This window comes from Dicentrarchus labrax, unplaced genomic scaffold (genome assembly GCF_905237075.1).
Source record: "Dicentrarchus labrax unplaced genomic scaffold, dlabrax2021, whole genome shotgun sequence".
NCBI lineage: Eukaryota > Metazoa > Chordata > Actinopteri > Moronidae > Dicentrarchus > Dicentrarchus labrax.
The window spans coordinates 11,256,331-11,275,734 of NW_026136715.1; the positions used below are offsets into that span (position 1 = coordinate 11,256,331).

The 19,404-nt window shown below is 41.5% G+C and overlaps 1 protein-coding gene across 12 annotated transcripts in view; it reads right to left on the reverse strand.

Moving 5' to 3' along the window:
- Window positions 1-19,404, reverse strand: part of LOC127377723 (membrane-associated guanylate kinase, WW and PDZ domain-containing protein 1) — a 94,152-nt gene that overhangs the window by 17,643 nt on the left and 57,105 nt on the right. For 3 of the 12 annotated variants that reach the window (XM_051425841.1, XM_051425850.1, XM_051425851.1), the window contains 11 exons: window positions 17,816-18,004; window positions 16,411-16,678; window positions 16,053-16,100; window positions 15,700-15,782; window positions 15,057-15,095; window positions 12,723-12,780; window positions 12,183-12,295; window positions 10,535-10,657; window positions 9,942-10,127; window positions 7,982-8,593; window positions 599-633 (listed from right to left, as the gene is read on the reverse strand). In XM_051425841.1, the coding sequence (XP_051281801.1) occupies window positions 599-633; window positions 7,982-8,593; window positions 9,942-10,127; window positions 10,535-10,657; window positions 12,183-12,295; window positions 12,723-12,780; window positions 15,057-15,095; window positions 15,700-15,782; window positions 16,053-16,100; window positions 16,411-16,678; window positions 17,816-18,004 (1,754 nt within the window). Of the gene's footprint in view, window positions 1-598; window positions 634-7,981; window positions 8,594-9,941; window positions 10,128-10,534; window positions 10,658-12,182; window positions 12,296-12,722; window positions 12,781-15,056; window positions 15,096-15,699; window positions 15,783-16,052; window positions 16,194-16,410; window positions 16,679-17,815; window positions 18,005-19,404 lie in introns of those variants that run through there. The other 9 variants (XM_051425847.1, XM_051425854.1, XM_051425843.1 and 6 more) reach the window with 8 other exon arrangements.

A 19,404-nucleotide genomic window follows, 5' to 3' on the forward strand; every position in this document is an offset into this window, starting at 1 on the left:
CTCTCCTCCAGCTTCCCCAATCTCCCTCTGCTTTGTTTCCACCTCACTCTGTCGTCATTGCCCCCTTCTCCCCATCTTTTAGCCTCAGTGCGTCCTCTGTATCTGTGGGCTATCATCGTGATTCACTGTTGTGGGACATACCATCTCTACACAGGTCTTCCCCTCCCTCGTCCATATCCTTTTTCCCCCCCTATCTTTTGCTTCATACATATCTCCCATCTTTCCTTAGCTGTGGCTGTCCACAACAGCTGGTCACTGTTACACTGCTCTGCCTAGGCTATGCTTAATCAGTCACAGGATGGCAGTGTGGCAGAGGTGGAGGGATGTAGAGAGAAAGAGAGAGGATATAAAACAAAGAGAAATTACAACAAAGAGGCAAGAAAAGCAAGTGTAGGAAAACAAAAGAAAAAAGCAAAAGTGGTAGACTGAGAAAGAAGTACAGAAGAATGGTGGCAGCAGGATAAAATGGCAAGATTAATAAAGCTCTGGATGCATCAGAGCAAGAGTTAAATATCACATCTGTCCTCCTTTTGCGCTCCTTTTATTCAGTAGAGCTAATATGCACACACACAAAAGAGCAGAAGATCATAGTACTCACCACCAGCTTGGGACTCCTTTTGGCTGACACCACTCCTGCAAAACATCGGCAGAGAGACAGAGAGAGCATTAATGACCTGCTGTGCTCTTCCCTTGTCCCCTCTATCCAAAAACTCCCCAAGACGGACGAATGGACCCTGGTTCCTGCTGCAGAGCAGAGCGCAACTGGCCCGGCTCCCTCTCTCTCCTCCTCCTCCTCCTCCTCTCTGTTGCTTTCTCTCTCTGAGCAACACACTGCGCTAGGCTGCTCGCTAATCCAAGTGATCTCCTCCCCTTGTGCTGTATCCCGCTCCACTCAGCGCTCTCACCCGTGCTATTAGAAGAGGAGCAACTGATCTATCTGCATTACACAGGCTGACTTATGCTGCACTGGACTGCTGGTCCGAGCTACAGGTCCCCACAAGCAGCCACAGATCAACCCCCCACCCCCCCTAGTCCGCTTGCCAGCTGTCTCCAACACAAGCTCTCCAGCCGAATCTCAACTATTACCCACTGAGAAGGCGCTCAGCAGCTTGAGCATCATATCAAAGGAAAGCCTGAGCTTCTGCCTTACTATGCACATCTTCTGAGAAACTACAGAGCTGTTTCCTCTCCTCTCCACTCCTCTGCTTTGCTCAAGGCTTACATTGAAAAGCTGATCTTCTCTCTCTTCCTTTTTCCTTGTTCCCTCCCCCTCCTCTCCCTCCGTGCACCATGACTTCTCCCTCTATCTGCCTTGATATCTCTCTCTCTCTCTTTTACCAGTTAACATACTGTAGAGTCACCAAGAAGATCAATCTCATTTGTGCTAATGAAATATTAATACTTGGAGCCAGTTGTCAGGGGAGAGTATTCACAGCATACTAGTGTAGGGAATAATCTGCATTCCCCCCCTTTTTATTTTTTCACATCTATCACGACCCAACTATTCATTCATCCTGTAGGTTCCTCTACCTCCAACATATTAACAGATCTCTTCAGACTGCACTTGATTGTTTACCCCACACACCGAGAGTATGCACTGCTTTCCAAGAAAACTCCTTTCCCCCCCTGAAGCTCCTTTTCCTGCCACTTACTACAGCACAGTATATTGAGACAAAAATAGACAAATTAATGCATGAATGACATGAGGCAGGATAGGGACAAAGAGTTGCTGTTGCCAAGGCAATCAAGTAGTTCTGTGTACAGTGGCAGCAGGCTACTTTGTTAAATACGTTGAGTGAGCTGCAGCAGCACCACATTTACATTAATGCCAGACCTTTGATCCATTACAGCATCATTCTAATTCAGACCAATGAAAATTCTTTCCTACAACATTTAATACCAAGCGTGCAAACCTAAAAACGAAAACCTACTGGAAATATTAATGGCATGTTCCATCGACATTAAGACATGCAACAACATGCAAGCATCCATCTTAGCCTCTTTCTGCTGCATTGGCAAAAAATCATTAAATGTTAAAACTCTCTGTTGCTGCAAAGCCCCTCTCTCTACACGATTCATAATTTATCCTCCCTGTTTTCCGTCTCCTTCTCTCTCTCTCTCTCTCTCTCTCTCTCTCTCTCTCTCTCTCTCTCTATCTCACTCTCTCAGATTATGGGGTGCCAGTTACTGGAGCAAGTGGAACATCTCAGCTGCTGATGTGCTGATTAATGTTTTTCAGTGTGTATGGGTCTGACCCAGGAAGGACACACACCAGAAGGTCAGATGTCAATAATAAGTGTTTGCCATTACAACAGCAGGTTATATGACCCAGCAGCCATAAATTACAGTGCAGGAGGTCAATAGAAACCTTTCACTTTAAAACAACCTCTGAAAATCTTCAAACTGGCAACGTGGTTGACATAATTATCATCAAGAATATAGAAATTTATTTTAACTATGGCCATATGGTTAATAAATATGGGCATGGAACTGAAGGGGAATAAAGATTCAAGGAACTGATGTAGTTTGACCCCAACTCTAGATTCATCTACTGTGTCAGTCAGAGCAGCTGATTTACATGCTGCACAGTGTGAAACGCATCTTCATGCATGATGCAGTCTTTAAATCTGCTTAACAGCTCCTCTGGCATTGTGATGCTGATGTACACATGCAATTCCGAGCTGATCGAATCGGCTGAATGAAACATTTATTAGCAGCTGAAGCCTGGTGAAAAGAAATATGGGAATCGCATGTTCCTGCACACACGCAACTGTGTGGAAGCATTCATGAATTCATACATGCTATACAGATATAATATCAACACAGGCAAGTAGGCAAGAAGGTGAGCGTTTATTTATGTGCAGCACGCAGACATCGACAAGTATGTAGGCATGCACAGAAAGACATAGCATTTACATTATGCACCGGGGCCATAATCCTGGTATTTTTTACTCTACTGAAGCTGAATGACAGTAAAGCTCTGCTCAATACCCCACAACAGAATGCTGCTCCATTTAATAGACTTTGAATTGATCACTGAGGATGCACCATTGGCTTAAAAGGTCTGGTTTTATTATTACTGAGGCAACTTTCTACCAGAATGATTAAGGCTGTGTCCATTATCATTCAAATGAGAGGGGAAGTAAACAAACTGGAAGTGAAAGGTAGCACTGTCAGTTGTTTGGTGACTTAAACTGGCTCTAAGCATCAGTTTGGAGGAGGCTGCTTCCTTTAATTCTTTTACAGTAGACAGTGAAGTAAGCCTATAATAATTAGCAGAATTACAAAGAAATGTGCTGAGGAAATTATTGAACAGCACTAAAAGCAGCCTCAAAGATATGTTCATATTATCAATCGGCAATATGGGTATTGATGTTTCTGCTCAATAGCTTGTATAATTTGTGTGTTCAAGCAAGATTTGGTGATAAAGAAGTGGGTCAGACCTATGCTATCAAAATAACTTGTCACATAAAGATTACATGTTGAGGAATCCCACCACTTTTTCGCTGCTTAGCAGCAACAACAGACCACAAGTTTAGTAGAGTGCAGGAAAATGTGTGTTTCGGCATACCTGTGTGGTTACAAATGTGTATATGAAGGGTGATATTTTTCCATCCTGGAGCAACAGCACTGAAAAAGCTTGAGCTTTTCAAACTCAATCTGCAGCGCGGTGAGTGGCCCAGTGTTTCAATAAGCTGTGGCCTTGGTGGGTCTATGCAGAGCCCACACAGAGCGAGTGAGTGGTCCTTCCTCCAGGTTTTCTATATACATTGTTAGAGGGTGTACAACATGAGTAATGTTCTCTTTTGTTCAGCCAAACCTGTAAACCTTTTTTTCCTCATTTTACTTATAAGATTGTCCTATTATCCACTAGTCCTCTTTTCATTTACTCTAAATTATAAAGTCCCGCTCTTCCTCGTCTTCTGTTACCGTCATATTTCATTCCTCTACCTTCATTTCTTTTACATTTTATATCCCTTCTCTCTGTCTTTTCATTTTCTCTCCGTTCTCTCTGTCTCTCAGGGGACAGGAGCGCTGTGCACGATTGTCATGGCAACAACGATGGGAAGACAAGATGGAGGAGTCATAGCTGGCCTGGCCTCGTTTATAGGGGAGGATCTTTAAAATTGTATTAGATAATAAAATTTCCAAGACTAGAAAAGCTTAAAGTAATTAAATTTATTTTTGACAGGTAGATATTTGCACATGCAACTGCTAAAAGATCACTAAATGATAAAAACAGATCCTGTGTATCACACTTACTTTTCACACATTTGTGTGGTTTTATTAGATGTAGCCATTAACTATAAATTATAATTAATATTACTTCCAAGTTTGAAAAATGCCCATCTGGCTTGTTTTTGCTTTTTCTTTTAGTGGCTACTTCCTTCATTACCACAACTACCTATTCTACCTGTTGTTCCACTGCACAAATTACACGTTGCCATTCTCCCTTCTTCTAGGTGTGTGACGACTACAGAAAACTAGCGAGACCATATGTTGGGCAATCCCAAAAAACAAATCATTTCAGATGCACTGTTCTGCCATTGCAGGTAGTATTAAGGTAATGGCAAAGTGCACTACAGCTTTCTGCAAATGCTCTGTGACAAAACACATTTGAATCTTTACTTGTGAAGCTTCTGAACTTGCCGTGTATCTATCTGAGATTAGCCACAAGCAAACTCCTCTCACACTGTTCAGTTCAGAGCAATCTGCCTCCTGGGATAAACTGAACTGGTATAGTGTTACAGAAGATATTTTTCTCTTGTCATGCACATCTGATGATACAAACAACTTAATCTGAACCTGGGAAAAGACATTTAGTCAATTTTAACACAGAATATTTTGCTTAAATATAACTTCTTTGAACCAATTCAATCTACTGTAAAAAATCATGTATGAAATGAGAATATAACAATTGCTGTGGGAAACGATTAGTCGATTAACTGATGAGTTGGCAACATATAAATTAATTGCCAACTATTTACATGATCAGTTAATCTTTTTTTTCTGACTTTTCTCTGATTGTCTGATTTCAGCTTCTCAAATGTGAATATTCTCTGGTTTCTTTAGTCCTCTATGACAGTAAACTGAATATCTTTGGGTTGCAGATGTCACCCTGGGCTTTGGGAATCACTGATCAACCTTTTTCACAATGTTCAGACTATTATGACCAAACAACTAATTGATTAATCAAGAAAATGATCGACAGACTAACTGATAATGAAAATGATTGTTAGTTGCAGCCCTAAAAATAACTTTCATGTTTGAGAAAAAAAAAAAAACAATCCCTGTGGAGAATCATTGTGTGATGTTTGTTTGACTTTGTGCTTTCTGCCCTCTCTTCAAAACTAACTGCTGACTCTGAGTCAGACAGCGCAGATTGATGAGTCATAGATGAACAGATTAAGGCTTCTTCTCCTCTAGCTGAAGTCCACCTTGTTCCTCCTCCTCCTCCTCCTCTCGTCCGCCTATACTTCTTTAAACCAATCCCCTTATGCTCCCCTCCCTGAACTTCCAGTGCTGTTCAGCAAATCTCACACACTCCTCTAATCCTCCACCTTCACTTTCTCAAAACATGATCCCCGGCCCTCCAATTTCTCATCCTCTACTCTCTTCTTATCTGCCTTACTGCGCTCCTCTTAGCTCCCATAATTGTTGTTTGTGAATGATTATGCGCTACCTGCTAGCGATCACTTGAAAGGTCACCGCATCATTCTCACACAGAAAGCCAAGCACACTCAGCCCCGAGAACTGTTATTGTTGAGTACAGTTGCAAATAATAATTATTTTCAATGTGGCTTCATCTATGATGTATATTTTGCCAGCAAATAGCAAAAAATGCCCATTACAATTTCCCAGAACCCAAACTGACGTCTTCAAATTGCTTTTTATTGTGTGAACAACAGCCCAAAGGTATTGGATTTACAACGATATTAAAAGGCATTCTTGCTGATAAATTCAAAATTGTTGTTCTACAGGCAACAACAATTGTGTAAGTTTATTGCATATCACAATGTACGAGGTGGGTCTAATAAAATCTCAGTTGCAATCTGTGCTAGACTGTACAATATCTTGTGTTTTGAAAATTCCGATCCACATGGTTTTCCAGTTTGTTTGTTTTATTCCCCCCCTTAACTTAAAAATTCCCCTTATACTATTCGATAAAAGAGTTCGCAAAAAGTTGAACCAGCCAGTGTATTCTGCATCATATTGTTTCACATTCTGACGTGGATCGAAGCAGTAGTCACACTGAGAGAATTTGGTCCTAAATTTTGTCAAAACACCAAATAGGAGGTTAGTGGATGATCATATATTTTACCACGTTTCTCTCAAGATTGTCAAGTTTTGTGTCAGACAGCCCAGAATCACGCAGTGTGAAAGCTTGATAGACTTAACATTTTAGAAAAATTATCAACTACCTTATATCAAACTTCTTTTTCATTTTGTGTCTGCATTCTTTATACCAGATACACATCTAAGGGTATCAAACCTGAAGCCTGTGTGTCAACTGTCATCATCAAAAGCTTACATGAAATGCTTATTCTTTCTTCAAACTGTACACTACCCCACATGTAACCATTAAGACTGAAGCTTAATTAACCTAAATACAGACCCCCTGTGTGTGTGTGTGTGTGTGTGTGTGTGTGTGTGTGTGTGTGTGTGTGTGTGTGTGTGTGTGTGTGTGTGTGTGTTTCTGTCCCTCATCACCTGACCACTCACCTGAGCTCATAATAATGACAGGCTGGTGTCAAAGTTAACAGAGATGATCTACGCTGCTGTCAGCCACCCTGCCTGCCCCAGTGACTGCCTGAAGCTTCCTTCCCACTTATCCTCTACTTTATTTCCTCTCTGTCTCGCTCTTGCTCTCTTTGTACCTCTCCCTCTATGCTCTGGTATCAGGAATACTGCCCTGCATCTGTATCATCACCCCCCCCCCAAAACTCACTTGCACAAGCCCATAATGATGCTGACATTTAACACAATACAGCAGTGTTATTCCAGCAGCAGTGCACAAGGTCAACTCATTAGAGAGCATAATTGATGTGGGGTGCATATCCCAACCTGCCACTAATAGAGATCTGGGTCAGCCGGCATGGACGGCAATTTAACAACAATAAGGACTGGACACAAATGAGGGCCTCGAATGTCATTCAGTGTCAGCGTGGATACTTTACACTCCGGCAAACAATTTGTTTTGTTTTGACATTTCAATGAGAAAAACATTTATCTCTGGGTCACCCAGGGCCAAAAGTGCAGTGTGTAGGAACATGAATGGCACAGTGTAGCAGGCTGAGAATCCAGAGAAAGTAGGATCTGCATTTAAAGATCCACATTAATAACATCACTTCATTAGCCTAGATAAACACAACAAGTATAGTGACTGAATACTGAATCAAAATCAAATCAAAATCATGAAGCGTTCAGTCATTTAGGCTCTAATCTCCTCTCATGTATTCATTTGGTACAATATTTTTGAAATAAAAGTCACTCTCTTCACTCAGTTATCATATAGGCAACATAAGACAACAGCAAATAAGAAGAATGACAAAGTCTCTGAGGTCCAATTCAGCAGCATCTGTATTCAAAGCATAAACGAGTCCCTGACCTAATGTGCTCCTCCCTCCCCTCCCTTCTCATTCAACCATCTCGCCTCTATACCCAGCCTCCCACTCTTCTTCCCACACTCATCTGCTCATCGACTGCAACGCTAACTCTCATAGCCCATCGTCTCTTTGCCTCTCCTCGTTTCATCCCATCCAGGCCGAGCATTTTCCACCCTGCCGCCACCCACTCTCTTCCTCACTTTTCTCTCCTGCTTTCTCATTATGTCACTCTTTTGACGCCAACTATTCAAGCTGTTGTCTGTTCTTTTGTGTGCTTAATCACACATCCTTTCAGTTCAGTTCAAAACTTCAGTTCCTGCATCTGTTCATCCACCCCTGCTGACAAATACTGAACATCAAGATGTAACACATACCTCTTTGCACCAGCATGGTGACTTCACTGCCTCGGGGACATTTACTCAGCAGGTCCACCACCTGATTGTGGCTCATATTCTGGACATTTCTCTTGTTAACCTCCATCAGAATATCCCCCTCCTTTAGGCCACGGCAGCGTGGATAGTCCACTATCTGCTTTACCCTTTGCCCTCCTCCCGTCAGGCTGTCAGCAATGGTGAAGCCGAAACCCTTGTCGCCCTTCTCCATGTGGATGGTGATCAGCTCGGGCTGTGTGGCTATGGATGAGGCCAGAGTGACCACATCGCTGGAGTAGCCGTGTGAGCCATTAGATGCCACCTCAGCTGAGGGGCTGTGCGGCCGCGGCTCCCTCATGCCGTTGACAGGTCCAGCCTGGTTGGAAGGCGAGTCAAACGTCTCTTGTCCATTGACAATGATAGGCTCCTTGTCCAAAATTGCCACTGAGGTCACCAGGCTGGTGTTGGGGTCATCGGGGTCAAAGGGCAGCGGGTAGCCACGGCACAATGCCAGGTCTACCATGGAACCGATGGGGATGGATTGGAAGATCTTCACCACCTGAGCGTGGGTGTAGCCCAGCACAATGGTGTCATTCACACTGACTATCACATCACCTGTAACAAGGAAAATTATACTGTTAGTGATGCCATCATTTACACAATTAACAGCTATTTACTGGGGTTTGAATTTGTTATATTCAGTCAAATTGTTGTTAATTGTTTCTCTTTTTTTAAACACTGTTGGTGTTATTTATTCTGCAGATGTGTGAATTTCAATTAAATGAAGCAAGAACACTACAGTGTCTTTAATACGCTAACAGCGTATGAACCAGACCCCTGAACTCCTGAATGGATGGCCCAGTTCCAATGTCCCCCCTTAACCATAAGCACTGAACCCTCACAGACATTAAAAAGGTTCAAACACACATTCTTCTCCCTTGTCAAAACCTAGCACCTACATTATCCACAGTGCAACTTGACTGCCAACAGTTAGTAGCGGCTAATGTTGCCTCGAGAAGTTTGGTAACCTCATTTTTTTTTAACCTCGCTTTTTTTTTTTACTTCTCACCCCCAAATTTTAGTCTTCAGCCCCACCCGACGCAGCCTAAACTGACATCACTAGAGGCAATTTATCAGACTTTGTGAAGCTCCTTCTGGAACCACAAAGACTTTATACAACTTTCTTTACATATGCAGTGGTACCCCCAAGACCTGTTAACAGACTCTGATGTGTAAAATTGGTGGAGTTCCCCTTTAACCAACATCACCTGTGAAATTACCGTAACTGCAAGTGCAGAAGGGTGAGGGCTTCAAACGCTGTATAAGGAATTGGACAACACTTTGTCAAATCATATTAACTGGACAGAAACATTTCTAGGCACAGTTAAGCGTGAGGCAGATATTTCAGACTCTATCTACTTCAGTGAACTGGACTGCTATTGTCTGCTTCCTGTTGTTATTATGTAAATCATATAGTGTATATATATAAACCAAATCAATATTTCACTGGTGTCACTATCATGTCACCATAAGACAAACAAGTACACAAATACTGTGCTGTTCATAATGAACAGGAAAATGTAATTTTTTTACTCCTACATGTTTGTTAATTCTTTCTGTTTTACAATTTGCAATTCCTCTGTAATTGACTTTTTAAACATCACACTGCTTTGAATTATGGGTTATTCCACAGCAGGGTCTGTATAGTTCCAGCCTTACGGAGAGTGTGCATAAAGGGCTTAAAAATCAAATCAGAGAGCCCTTAAGCACTTACTGAATTCACGGTGGGACGGCCCTCATGGAGTTTGCCAGAGTGCGTGTCAAAGTCTGTGAGTGCATGAGAGGGATCACTGGAACTGGACCCACAGGTAGTACAGAAAATGGATGTATTTGGTGGAGGAACACTACCGTGTGTTGTTGAATGAAAACAGTGCCCCCTGTGGATGGTGGTTATGTACTGCACCTGTCTCCATCTTGCCATCCACAGCTGCAGGCCCATCCAGCACCAGACTTTTGATCTGTAGAAACTCATCCGGCTCGTCACCTCCAACCACAGTGAAGCCGAAGCCGCGACGACTCTTCTTCAGCTTTGTATTGATGAAGGTTCCTTTCAACTCTGCTGGGTTTCTCGTAAAGAAAGGCTTTCCTCCTGCAGAGCACCGGAGAAAGAACTCTTACTATTGAAGTCAACAGTCAATATTCCTGAATAATGTCTTGTAGATACGGTGGTAATTTTATCTCTCAGATCAGGATCATACTTTGTAGATTGTATTCTTGTATGTGGACAAATCTGTATGCTGACAGAGCTGTAAGTGTTGTTTGCTGATACACAGACAGCTTGGACAGTTTGACATGTCTGCATGCAGACCCAACAACATTGTGGAAATAACTGTCAAAGCACAATTAGAATTTCAAAAGTTTTTCAATTTGCTTCTGTTACTTGTTTTCATCTCAACCACATGATGCTTCTTTGGGCCACTGTCAAGAGCACATGATAAAACAAAAAGCAAGCTGTGTATGAAGTATCGACAGTGTCTATTAAACATTAAGATTTACGTTTGGCTCCTGCAGGGATGGGAGGTAGTGTTGGTGGGACCTGCGGGTCCCTGTAGGTCTCCAGGTGGTTTGGAGCATAGTTTCCTAATGGAGCCGCTGCTGAGGAGTGCTCCTCTATCCACTCTGCACAGAAACAATTACACGCACATGAATTAACACACACTCAACGCAAAGGTGTATTACCATGCCACACACATTAACAGCAACAAACATATAGACACACAGAGCTTTAAGCACATACTGTACACATACTTGCCATCCGATTCATTTTTACGCCTCAGTTGTAATTAGCTCCTCATGTACATCAGCTTCTACTAGTGTTATTTTGTTGAATGTAAGATGCTTTTGTGGTTCAACCTCATGAGTGATAATGTAGCAAAAATAATATATGTTATTTGCATTGTAAAATTGTATTAGGGTAAAGCTTTCCAAAGCCTCACACCGTGGACCCCCTCAGACAAAACTGTGACAACTGCGCCTGTATGTCCAGAGGTTTTCAAAACAGGACACACATCTGTATCTGAATGGATAGAGGAGAGTGTCAGTGTTCCAGGAATATAAGAACCACACATTTGATGGGACAATTTGAGCCTCAGTGGCGTCAAAAAATATTGATGATGCAACATGAAAAAAGTTAATATTAATGGATGTCATCAGTCCTGTTCTTATTCTGTCTTATTTATATTTGGGGAATAATCATGTTCTAAGTTTTGGGACTACATTTCCCATAATTTGAGGACTTTGGGATATGTAAACAAGAAGTATAATGTTGCCATGGATTCAGTGATTTAACTAACTTAACTTACAACTTGATTTTGTAGCCTGTATTGGTTTACATTTTGGCAAACTGGCACCACTAAAAGTAGCTATTAGCAGTACCCAGGATGTACAGACAACTATCACTGGATTCATTTGATATTTAAGAAAACTTAAAACATGATGATCCTCAAGTCAAGTTCTGGAGTTGAAGCATATTTTTCTGTGATTTCTAATCAGATTTATGGACGTTTATTTGCAATGACCATTGTGAATAATGTGATACTTGGAAAGTGTACGTCACACTGAATCTAAAAATAGGTGTATTGCGGCAATTAGGCACTAATGGTCTGACTACGTAAATTGCTACCATGAACTGTGTGTCACAGCCACTGCAGTTCCAACCCCTGACTGCGTTGGTGAATGTGTAAATTTAATGGGTCAAACTACAATAACTAGCTTCCTGTTTTTTTCAGAGCACCAGCATGCACCTGCCCCTTTCACCTCAACGCCTCACAGTTTGAAAACCTCTGGGTTAAAGTAAAACTCACTTCCCTGCCTTTTCATGGCAAAGCAAATTAAATGATCAAATACAAAATGATATACGGCATTTATGATTTTAAAATCACATAAATTAAAACCTAAACACCAAAGACAACACCAGGGATTGGGCCAGCCTTATTTTGGTAAAAAAGTCCCTATGAGAATAAAACATTTTTAATTTAGAGAGTATTTCTTTCACCATGTCTTCACAAGAGGGTTGAAGACTAGTCACAAGAAAGAATAGCAGTCTGGCCCAAACCCGGGAGAGCACTGGACAAACTAGAAGGACACGACACTCACAGACATGAAGAAAGAAAGAAATGGTGCCGTGCCAGGGCAGGAAACGAACCTCGAATATACCGCTCACCTTCTGGAGGCTGCGGCTGTTGCTGCTGCTCCAAGATTTTCCGACGCCGCGCCTCCAACACTGGGTTCTCATACTGGGTCTTCCTGTTTATATGACTGAGGCAAATACAGGGAGAGGAAACAAGATAATAGGGTAAAGATTGATTAGAAAAAAGAAGGAATGGCAGTTACAGTCTATAAAGGTTTATCAAATGTGCTCTTATAGATAGATAGATAGATAGATAGATAGATAGATAGATAGATAGATAGATAGATAGATAGATAGATAGATAGATAGATAGATAGATAGATAGATAGATAGACAGACAGATAGACAGATAGACAGATAGATAGACTTTATTAATCCCTGAAGGTAAATTGGGTCGTCATAGCAGCCAGGTACATTAAAATACAATAGAATAAAAAAGTATCAGTGTGAAGGTGATTCTCTGAAGGAGGAAAAAGATTAGTTAGAGAGTCTTTAATGTGGATAAAAACCAGTTTTTCTTTGTGAGTTGATGTGCCAATGAGGTGATTAACTTACTCTACATAGTACACTCCGTACACTGGGTCTTCTATCCTTTCCCATCCTGGTGGCAGCTCTGAAATACAGAAAGCACAAAACATTCAACAAAATAACAACACTTTGACCTCAGCCATTAGCAGTACTGAGTGAGTTAGTGTGGTTGAGTTGACTCCCAAACATTCAGTGTATTATACTACAGTTAAATACCATTGATATAGTGGTCAAAATTGTACTGGATCATATTCCTTTCTTTTATCTAACATCTCTGCTTATAGCATTAATAAAGGGTCCACGTGACTTATTTTTTACTGTTTTTATTCACAGTTTTGAGTAATAGATTGGATCTGTTTTGTTCTTAAGCATGGTTCCAGAGGGCTTGCTATAATAATTTATGACCATTTTTATTTTATTTTGAACAACTTTTTTTGTTTGATTGTATTTATTAAATTCTAGCTGCCAAGGACTCACAACACTGTTAAATGCTCCCTTTAAAATTTCTGTTTTATTACAATTGTAAAAGTACAATGTTTCAAGCCCAAACTGGCTCGTTGTCAGGTACAGAGGATTCTAGTTGTGCCAGTAGCACTTATGTTTTAAGAATATTTATCAATCTTGTCAACATGTCAGACATGCATACCCGTCAGTAAGTGCTATCATAAACTCAACTATGACTTGGATCATTCTCCGGCTGCCTACAACCACTTTTATTATGCTCATTATCTACACATCATTATCTACACAAATAACAAAAACTGAAAACAAAGACACCACACAGCTTCAGTCTTCATCCGAATGAGGGTCAACACACAAGGGGACTGTGCATTTAACAACATCTGTATTTATCTGCATGTTATTTGCCTAATAAATATCACCATAGTATTCTGCTCAACCAAACATTGCCTCACTCACATGGCTGTGCACATTGTACACACAGCTAACCGCTCTCTATGGGAACATGCGCACATCTAACTGACACATTCCCATTAAGATGTTGGCATCTCTGTCCTCCTCCTCACTGTATTTGATTTCAGACAAAGACATTACCTCCTTGTGTTACTGTGGGCTTCTCCCAAGTCCAGTAAACACTTTTATAAGAGACTGGATTTCACAATCAATAATCACAGACTGTCTGCATCTGAGCAGCCAGCAGTAATAAAGGCTTACAGCCAGACATCCATTGCCTTGTTTGAGACTGAGCTCTCATTCCATCCCAGGGTTGTTTGTGCTACCTCCAAGTGGAGTGAGAACCAGCAGTTGAGCCAGTCTGTGAAGCAACTACAAGTACATATGTCAACATGAGTCGTCAGCTCAGTTTTTGTGCATCTGAGACAAAGAACTTCTGTTATTCACGCTATGAACCGTGAAGAGGAGAATATTGTATTTGTTACTCTAAAGGCAAATTGAATGATCCAAAAAGGCACAACCTTTGAATATGGAGGTTTGAATTAAAGGCAGAACTATGATCAATAACATATACCCAAAGCACAGACAATACAGTGCATCTCCAAGTAATACACGTGAGGGATCAATAGTGTGAGGCTCCACTATAAGCCAAATTTCTACAGAGAGACATTTGGAGAGCACAGCAGGAAATGTAATAACACCAACAGCCAAAAAACATAATATTTGACAGGGACACAGACACAACTTATAATGGTCAGGTTTACATTAGATGGATTTATGTACCATCTCTGAACATACACCATCTCGGTTCTGCAGGAATCAGGATAAAATCCATTATGCTTTAAAGTTACTCTGCAGAGTTTTCAGCAAACAAATACAGATCTGTTTACATTTAAAGTTCTCAGCAAACACACTGTGTATCCTTGGGGGTCTAAGAAAAGGATATTAAATCCATTGCTGACTTTCTGCTTTTGATGTTATGAAACCTGCTTTGTTTACATTAGCTTGCAGTCTTCTTCTTCTCCTCTTTTTCAGTCACGTTGCTATTACAGCACATTATCACCACCAACTGTCCATATGCACCACTGCTGTCTGCAGCTGGCACAATCATATATCATGTCACCCCTCTGCTTGTACCATGCAGAGCGTGAGCTGGTACAGCACAAAATACAAACATTATAACATTGCTATACAGCGCTACTCATGGTCAAAACTATTTTAGTTCCTCTGCTATCTTTTATCCTGCCTCAGAATTCTCTCAGCCACAGCCTGCTGACGGAGGCTTGGATTTCAAACAATGTGAACAGAAGAATCATATTACCACATTTAGTGCAGCATTTCAAAGATGATACATTTTTACAGATGCATAGGCCATAAGTGTGTTACATAACCTAATAAATATTATCAGCATAACTTTCGTTATAAACACAAGAATCTAAAAAAACTTACCTAGATCGGTCTCCAGTTCCTCTGTATGTATCCCTTCTTCTCCAAGTTGAAAGCAGGATGAAACAAAGAAAACAAAATGAAGAGTAGAAAAGGGGATGGATAGAGGAGAGGTGGTTTGGGAATGGAAGAATTAAGAGCAAATAAAGAATGAAGTGCAGAGAAAGTAAAATAGGGAAATAGGAAATACCTTAGTTTCAAAAAAGATATTAACAGGATAAAACAACATCCAACAAACAACCAGCGTGCCACTTTTCACCACTTGATGGTGCAATTTAGCAATCTGTGTTCTGAACTAGTCAACTGTCATTTGGAACATTTTATGTGTATTTGGAAATGATTTGTCATATTTTAATGTGATAATAGTTGTGAAAGAACACACAATCTACTATTACAGTGTAGAACAAGTAGGACACACACCAAATCAACACATCTTGTGATCAAAAACAAATCAAAACTCTGATATAACGTGTTCTATACATACGCTACTGGGAAACCAAGGAATTAACAATGTCAGTGCTCAGTACACAACAGGGGCACAATGTATGAGACCTAAGTACCACCTACTGATTCCTTAACCACTACACAGAAGGGTAGACTTCTGTAGTGTACACTTTTATTATATAAATGATATGTAGCAACTTACCATCGTCATCACACTCTTCCAGAGGCCTGGAGGCTTTGTCTCTACACCGAGGATCCAGCCATGATGTGGTCTTTGTGTTGTGGCTAAGAGGAAACAAACAAGACAACAGAACAATTCAACACAGGCCGTCAAACTGACATATAAAAGCACAGCAGGGGTTCATGAATGCATCAATAAGAATTAGAGAGTAAACCGCGTCAGCAAGTTTACAGAGGACAGCAGGCGTCTGCTGCAAAGAGAAATGAGAATAACAAAGCGACACAGGCAGGATAACAACAATAAACAACCTGACTTTTCCCTCTATTGTTAAACAACAACATACTGTAATTCAGTGATAGCAGAAATGAACATACAAGCTCTGAAAATACACAGCCATGTCCTGGTGGTGTGCCTTTGCCGTGCTGCAGAGAGGACAGAGAGGTGGAGGTAGTCAGGTGATCAGGATGTGATCTCCTTTAGAGATCGGGACATGCAGGGATTAACAGGAAAGCAGTGGCACCCAGGGGGCTGGGCAGGTTGGCTGGGGAGAGGCCTAAAAACCAAATCATGGGGGAAGACAAGCCACTGGACGAACAAAAGGGATAATAGTGCAGGTAAAATACAGAAAACACCAACTATGGTACAAGCTACGGTTAGAAATGCTTATTCAGTCAGCCCAACAGTGTGTGTGGCAGATCGAACTGTAAAATGTTGCCCGTTGTTGATACATACTCTATGAAGTAAAGTTCTCCGTTCTCAGTGTAGGCCATCTCCCAGTTCTCAGGCAGCGGTCCCAGCGGCTCTTCTGGTGAGACCTGCGGCTCTGCGAGGGTCTGCTGCCCACTGTCTGCAGTGGAGGTGGCCGCATTGTTCAGACCACAGGATGGAGCATTGTCACGTGCGGGATACGGCCGGAGGATGCCGCCGCGGCTCTCGTCCTGGTCGTTAGGGTTACCTGTGCACAACAAAGGAGAGGGGAAGAGACTACGCACTAAGGATCCTGGGTAACACAACGAGCACAACAACAACGACAACACCCAAAAAAAAGAACAAAAACACAGTTTATGTCTCGTGCATGCAAGAAAAGAGCAGATAAAATAAGCAGACACATTTACTCTAAATACTCCTTAGCACATATCATGCAACTTTAACCACACCAAACCCCCAGTGCTTCCCCATCCCCCTTTATTAAGTTTGGCTCCCGCCCATTTCTAGTGTACTGAAAGGGCCCCAGGAATATGCTAATTCTTTCAGCAGCAGTCTTTCCCAAACTCTTTTTGACCCCCACCGTGTTTTACTGCTCCACCCATAAGCCTCTTTCTACTAAAGCCAGCTATCCCAACCCCCAATCCCCACTCGCTCCCCAGTTCTGGCCCAATGTTCTCCACCACTTCCGTGGGCTTTTCAGGGTTGATCAAATGCTAATTCAACACTCTGGCAGCTTGGCAGGGGGACACAGAGAGGGCATAGATTCACAGCATTGGGGTGGTGGGGGTAGAGCGCAGAGAAGAGAGGAAAAGGTGACGCTTTGGTATAAAAATCTCATATTGTCACATATTTTCTATGTATATATCATGAAATTGATTGATATGCAGATGACAAATCTGCAAAGAGGTGTTGGCGTGAGAAAAAAAACCCATCACCTGAGGCCGAAATATAACAACTGATGAACATGTACATATGCTAAAGGGAATTTAATGAGGAACAGCAAGACAGGTGAAAAACAAGATACAGGTAGGAAAGGATGTGAGGCCTGTAGCATGGAGAGAAAATGATGAATCTTTTAAGTGTAGCCTATAATGTACTTCCTGCCTTACTACACCCCTCCTCACAGGCAGGTGGCAGTGTTTGGAGGCTCACAGAAAAGGAATCAGCATCACAAAGACATGATGTAACCACCAGACACCCAGTGCCGTACAACAGAGGAGAGGATCATAAACATACACACATTATCTCTCTCCTTCTGTACTCCTAATCTTGGGCACACATGCATACACAGACACTCCTAAACAAGCATCCACTCAAGAACAAACACAGCACAGACGGAGGATACCACACATGCACAAACAAAGAAAGCTGCAGAAACAGAAACTTCAACACACAGAGAGAGGCTGGAGAGGTGCAGCTATGCCCTCACCTGTAAAACTGTTGTTCATTTCCGTGGCCTGGTCGTCATCGTCGTCGTCAGCAGGCACTACTCGGGCGTTTTGCATGTCATTGTAGGACTTGGTTCGCTTTGGGGTGGACTGCTGGGAGCCTGCATCACTGAGAATCACTGTCCCAATGATGGGCTGCCTTGGCGGCTTGGGGGTCCCATAATAGTTACCTAGGCAACAAGAAGGACATTAGCATGCTTGAGAGTGAGACACAGAAGGAGTGAGAAGGAGAAACTGAGACAGAGCGAGGTAGCTGGGGATAAAAACAGGCAGTGGATCTATGAAACCTCCTAATCTTGTGCTGAGAGGAAAAGACATAATGCTGGATCACAATGTGACCGCAAATTGTGGAAATAAGCAGCTGGTGGGAAAGCAAAACGGTTTTAGTTTATGTTTGAGAATGCAGCGCTGTATTGTCTGGACTCTGAAAGCACACTGAGCAAAAACAATGAACCACCCAGCCTGATTTAACAGCTCTTTCTGACTAAAACGTTTTTTTGTCAGTGCTAGAAACAAAGAATTTCTAGCATAGTACAAATCATGTGCCCATATATTTTTTGTAAATATGAGAGAAAGAGGTGCACTGGTGGCCTAGGGGTCTAATGCGTGCCGACATTAAAGGAATAGTTCAATATTTTGGCAATCATGCTTTTTTGCTGAATAAATCAACAACACTTTTATATCTATTGGTTCAATATAAAGCTGGAGCCAGCAACCTGTTAGCATAGCGTAGCATAAGGACTGGAACCACCTAACCCAGCTCTGTCCATACAAAGGTAACAAAATCTGCCAGTCCATCTAAAATTCACAATGTTATATATATAAAATATGCAAGTGGCTGCTAGATTTGCTTTACTCACCAGCCAAAAAACAATGGTATCTAGTTCCTGCCTGGTAAAATTCACTCGCCATTTGGACGATGGGCACAAAAAGTTTTTCTACCCTATGTCTTATTTGTTTACTCTCTACACAAAGAGTAAAAATAACAATTTGCTCTTTTACAAGCTGTTATGTGACTATTTATTGGACAGGCGCAGTAACTTCCTGGATTTTCCGCTGGTTGCCTAGAAAAAATATGCTAATTGGCTTTCATACCGAGAGTTAGACGAGAATATCAACACTACTTTCATGTCTGTCCATTCATTTAAGACTTCAAGCAGCTGCCGATTATTATTTTAGGATTAAGACTGGAAGCCGTGGGAGACAGCTAGCATATCTCTGTCCAAAACCAAACGAGATATGATGCGTTTTAAATTTCATTTTATGAGCTTTAGAGCTCCAGACAAAGCCAGGCTAGCTGTTACCCCCCTGTATCCAGTCATTTTAGTTTATGCCAAGCTAACCACGTTCTGGCTGTGGTTTCATATTTACTGTACACACATGAAAGTGGTATTGATTTTCTTGTCTAACTAGGAAAGCAAATAACAGTATTTTTCAAGTGAATTGCTTTAACAGTTTAAATTGTCATCTCTCTTCATTTCCTGTCAAATGTCTGCTGGTTACTATCACATAAAGAAGGACGGATTTCACAAAAAATACTTAACAAAACTGTGAGAGAAATTGTAAGAAG